Source organism: Elephantulus edwardii, unplaced genomic scaffold (genome assembly GCF_000299155.1).
Source record: "Elephantulus edwardii isolate Elephantulus edwardi_28Jun2011 unplaced genomic scaffold, EleEdw1.0 scaffold00442, whole genome shotgun sequence".
Taxonomy (NCBI): domain Eukaryota; kingdom Metazoa; phylum Chordata; class Mammalia; order Macroscelidea; family Macroscelididae; genus Elephantulus; species Elephantulus edwardii.
The window spans coordinates 394,646-399,569 of NW_006400192.1; the positions used below are offsets into that span (position 1 = coordinate 394,646).

A 4,924-nucleotide genomic window follows, 5' to 3' on the forward strand; every position below is an offset into this window, starting at 1 on the left:
ATATTACACATTTTCTCATCTCCAAAAATATTAATAACAAATTCTAGTAAAATATACCACAAACTGTTAAGATAAAATCTCAGTGTTTTAATCAGATTAAAGATAGATTAGTCATGAGACAGACAAAGAAATAGTGAAATTAAGTGATAACTGAAGATTTGCTTCTAAGATCTAAGAGTCCAGAAACTTCTTGGGATTTAAATAGACATTAAGCATAGACCTGACTCAAAGGAGCATGTGACTTGGGAAAATGGTTGGCTCTCTTCATGTGTCATTTTTTTTACCTTGGTAGTAAGCATTTTTTGTTGCATCTGAACACACTTCTGTTTAGTAAGACTCCTCAGTGAGGATGACAGAGGATCGAGCAAAGTTTTGATCTGTTGTACAAATGGCCTGAATGACCTGGAGTCAAGTCAACAGCATTTAATAACAGCAACAAGTCACACTATAAGTATTTCATTCACATTTTCTATGAAAGGTATCATAGCAATCACTGGTCTACAGTACCTTAACTCCCTTAACTTAGTAACATTTTCTCATACAATTTAACAACTTGTCATGTATTTCTTTTGTCTTTTTCATTTTATCTACCTTTTGAGTCAGATCACAGAAAGGCCATGAAAGTAGAGAAAGTGACTCAAGGAAAAAAGAGAGGAACACATCAATTTATACTTACTGCATTCTTAGAAAGCTCATGTCAATAAGTCATTTCTAACTTCTCTAAGACGTTCACATCTTCCTTCAGTTAGTGGTTGATAAGAACACAAATTAAGAGGAACTTATTATAAAATCAAAAAAGTTGGGTTTGGTTTTGTTTAAAAAAATGTTCTTGTTTGTTGTTGCATGACATTGAGTCAGAACCTAAACATAGCTGACCCTCCAGCAGATTTTCAGAGGTAGTAAATCCCACAGGAGAGCAATTCCCATTTACTCCTGCAGAGCAGCTGGATTTGAACTGCAGATCAGCTCCTTATCACTTTAGGCCACCAGACAGCCCTGAAAACAAAGAAAACAAAAAATCAAGCAGAAGCAATATCAATGTTAATGAAGCTTTTATCTTACCAGGTTGTGGACAACGCACAATAACTCCTTCTGGCAATAAAATAGCAGGGGGTACAGATGCTGAGGAAGGGGAATGGCCCTGGCAAGCAAGCCTTCAACAGGACAAGGTCCACCGATGTGGAGCAACTCTGATTAGTAACAGTTGGCTAGTCACTGCCGCTCACTGTTTTGTAAGGTAAGTAAGGTAAACTCCCATTGCTTAAATCCCTACAGAGAGCTCTGGTGGCCTAGTCCATAGGGAGTTGGACTACTAACTTAAAGGTGACACATCTCTGGAGGTTCAATCCACCACCAACTCCTGGAGAGACAGACGGACAATCTCCTCCCCTGGGATTTATTGGTTCAAAAACCCATGGAGGGCCAGCTATGAGTCCATTTTTGACTCAAAGGAAATGAGTTTCTAAATTTGAGAAAGTAAGATACAAACATTTTAACCAAACCTCCAAGTGTTCAACATGTGCTTAGTAGTCTCAAAATTATGCGACGAATTATAAGTAAAATAGTAGACGTAGTCAAACTGCATCAATGTTTCTCAACTTCTATTATGATTCTTTTTACAAAGTGATTCTTTTTTTGTGAAGGACTATACAGTTCAGTAATATTCCCCTACTTGAAACAACAAAAACTGGCTCCAGATATTGCCAGATGTCCCTCCTAGGGCCTGGTAACTTGGTAACCGTCAACTGGGAATCATTCAGATTGAATAATTTACTTCAACTTTATAAAGAAACTAAATTATCAAATTGGGAAAAGTGTTTTATTTCTACTTATGTATCATCAAGTCAGAATTGACTCATAGCTGACCCCACAGCTAGTTTTTAGAGGCATTGAATCACTGGGAGTTGATCCCCGAATACCAGTAGATTTGAATCAAGTCAGTGCCTTTGGATGGACAATTCTACTCCTTATCACTAGGCCACCAGAGCTCCCTTCATGTATTTGCTGTTGTGTGTCATTGAGTTGGAACTGACTGAGCTAAGCCTCCAGCAGGTTTTCAGAGGCAGTAAACTGCAGGGAAGGATTTGTCCATCTTTCTCCAAGTTCAGGTGGTGGATTCTAATTTGCCTTTGGGATTGCAGAACATCTCACCACTGGGCCACCATAGCGCCTTTTAATTTATTTATTATTGTTGTTGTTATGTGCCATTGATTTAGTCATCTGTATTTAAATTAACCCACATCTTCCTGTCTATATTAGAGCCTTATATTAAATTATGGTGATTTCTCGAAATCATACATTATTGCAAAAAGAAAATTTTTTTAAAATATACCTAAGGTTTTAATACCATTTTTTATGGTTCTTTTATTATCTTTAATTGAGTGCTCTAGGAGCTTTGGTTATACAGTCTGCACAGAGTTTAACTGCCAACCAAAAGGCAACATCTCTCTGGCTATTGAAATCCACCAGAGGCTCCCAGGAAAAAGCTGGGCAACTATACCCGTGTGATGTACAGTCTCCAAAAATGGGCTAAGAGGGTCAACAGTGTGAGAGTTTGAGTATTGATTGCACTTAATTTTTTTAAAAATAAGGAATGTTTTAATCTCTCTTCAAAATAATATGCTTATTGTGTCACTTTAGTATAATGTGTGAAAAATATTCCTTCATCACTATTTTTCAACACTTCTATGTTGTTGTTATAGTTATTGTCATGTGCAGTCAAGTCTACTAGAACTCATAATGACCTTTTGAATAATGGCTCTGAACTTTGCCTTATTCTGAGCCAACCTTATTGTCTCTGCCACATCAGACCCCATTACCACAGTCACTGTGTCAATCCATATGATTCAAGGTCTTCCTCTCCTGCGCTAATGCTCTACCTTTCCAAGTATGATGTCCTTCTTTAAGGACTGCTCCCACCTGACAACATACTCAAAGTATGAGAGATGGAGCTTCAAAATCCTTTCCTCTAAGAAACAACTTTTTTTCACCCAAGCTTTTAATTAATTTACAGGGTTTTGTCAATAGTTATAAAAACGATTTCAACTCTTTTAAAAATTTTTAATTAATTCACTTGTCCCAAATCCTTGCCCATTTTTTATTTCATTTTTTTAATCAGGTGGTGATGTATCTATTTTTCAAAATCACTTCAAACTGTTTCTGGACAAAAGAATAATTAAATGTAGCTTTAATAAGCTATTCTTTATTATTTTTTAATATATAGTTTTACCTTTGTATGCTTATAAATAAAATGGCAATTCAAAACATTTTTGTTTAAAAAGCATAAATATTGGATTCCTATTATTCCAATGGACAAGACTGTTAATAAATAAATATATTTTCTTTAGGGCCAAAGACCCAAAACAATGGAATGTTAGTTTTGGGCTTCTTTTAAGTGATCCCCAAATGCAACGAAGTGTCAAGGACATTATAATTCATGAAAACTACCACTACCCTGAACATAATAATGACATTGCTGTTGTGCATCTGTCTTCACCAATATTATACACAAGTAACATACGAAGAGCGTGTCTTCCAGAAGCTACTTATATATTCCCATCCAATTCAGATGTGGTGGTCACAGGATGGGGAACATTAAAGTCTGATGGTAAGTTTTTAACCTCCTTTCATTACACAATTTAAATTTTAGAAGTTAAAAAAAGAAAACAAACACGAAAACCAAACTTAGAATCACAGTCAACCTTCAGAAATACTTCCTTTGGATAAATTGTGAAAGATTAGTGTCCTCAACATCATACATAAAGGAGTTACACATTTAATAAAGCTATTCACTATTATTTCAATTTCAATGATAGCTTTATAGAAAGATATTGCTTGAATAAGTAATTTATTCTCCTCTATTTTATTCCCTGCATCCAGTCAGTAGTTTTTCTTCTGCCACTTTTGTATGAAGGATGGTTTTAGGAGTTTTGAATAAAATACAAGAAGGAAAAGAAGCTAGTAGTCTTGGCCACATAAAATGTGTGTGTTTTTTAAAAAAAATAAAGAATTAAACATATAGAAGTACAGCAAATAATAGTGAGTATCGTCATTTGAAATGGATTGAAATAGTTTGATGATGATTGTTGTTGTTGTTGTTATGTGCCGTCGAGTCGCCTGTGACTCATAGTGACCATATGTACAACAGTCCTAAACTCCTCTCTGTCCTGTGCCAATCACACTGTCTCCGACACTCCCATCCCAATTATCCAAGTCAGTCACTGAATCAATCCACCTCATAGAGGGCCTTCCTCTCCTGCACCGTCCCTCCACCCTCCCAAGTATGATGTCCCTCTCTAAAGACCGGTCTCTCCTCACAACATGTCCAAAGTATGTTAGACGGAGGCTCAGAATTGTTGCCTCCAAGGAGCCACCTGGTTTAACCTTTTCCAGGACAAATCTGTTTGTTTTCCTAGCAGTCCATGGTATTCTCAATACTCTTCTCCAGCACCACAGCTCAAAGGCATCAATTCTCCGTCTATCCTCCCTGGTCATTGTCCAACTCTCTGATGCATAACAAGTGATTGCGAAGACCATGGCCTGTATAAGACACACCTTAGTCTCCAGAGAGACACCATTGCTCTTCAGCACTTTGGAGAGGTCCCTAACAGCAGACTTTCCTTCCCACGGCAATGCACCTTTTACTTTCCTGGCTACTGGTGCCAAGACTGTTGACTATGGAGCCAAGCAAACTAAAGCTGTGAACACTCTCAATCTCTACACCATCCATCCTGATGTTGCCAATTGGTCCAGTGGTGAGAATCTTTGTCTTCTTTACATTGAGCCTCAATCCATATTGTAGGCTGCAGTCCTTGACACTCTGCAGCAGACACTTCAGGTCCTCTTCAGTTTCAGCAAGCAGGGTTGTGTCATCCGCATAATGCAGATTGTTGATAAATCATCCACCAATCTTGACCCCACATTT

At 37.3% G+C, this 4,924-nt stretch overlaps 1 protein-coding gene across 1 annotated transcript in view; it reads left to right on the forward strand.

Moving 5' to 3' along the window:
* Positions 1-4,924, forward strand: part of LOC102851130 (transmembrane protease serine 11E-like) — a 107,762-nt gene that overhangs the window by 92,485 nt on the left and 10,353 nt on the right. Inside the window, exons 7-8 of the mRNA XM_006902725.1 lie at positions 1,066-1,237; positions 3,348-3,607. Coding sequence (XP_006902787.1) covers positions 1,066-1,237; positions 3,348-3,607 — 432 coding nt within the window. The remainder of the gene's footprint in view (positions 1-1,065; positions 1,238-3,347; positions 3,608-4,924) is intronic.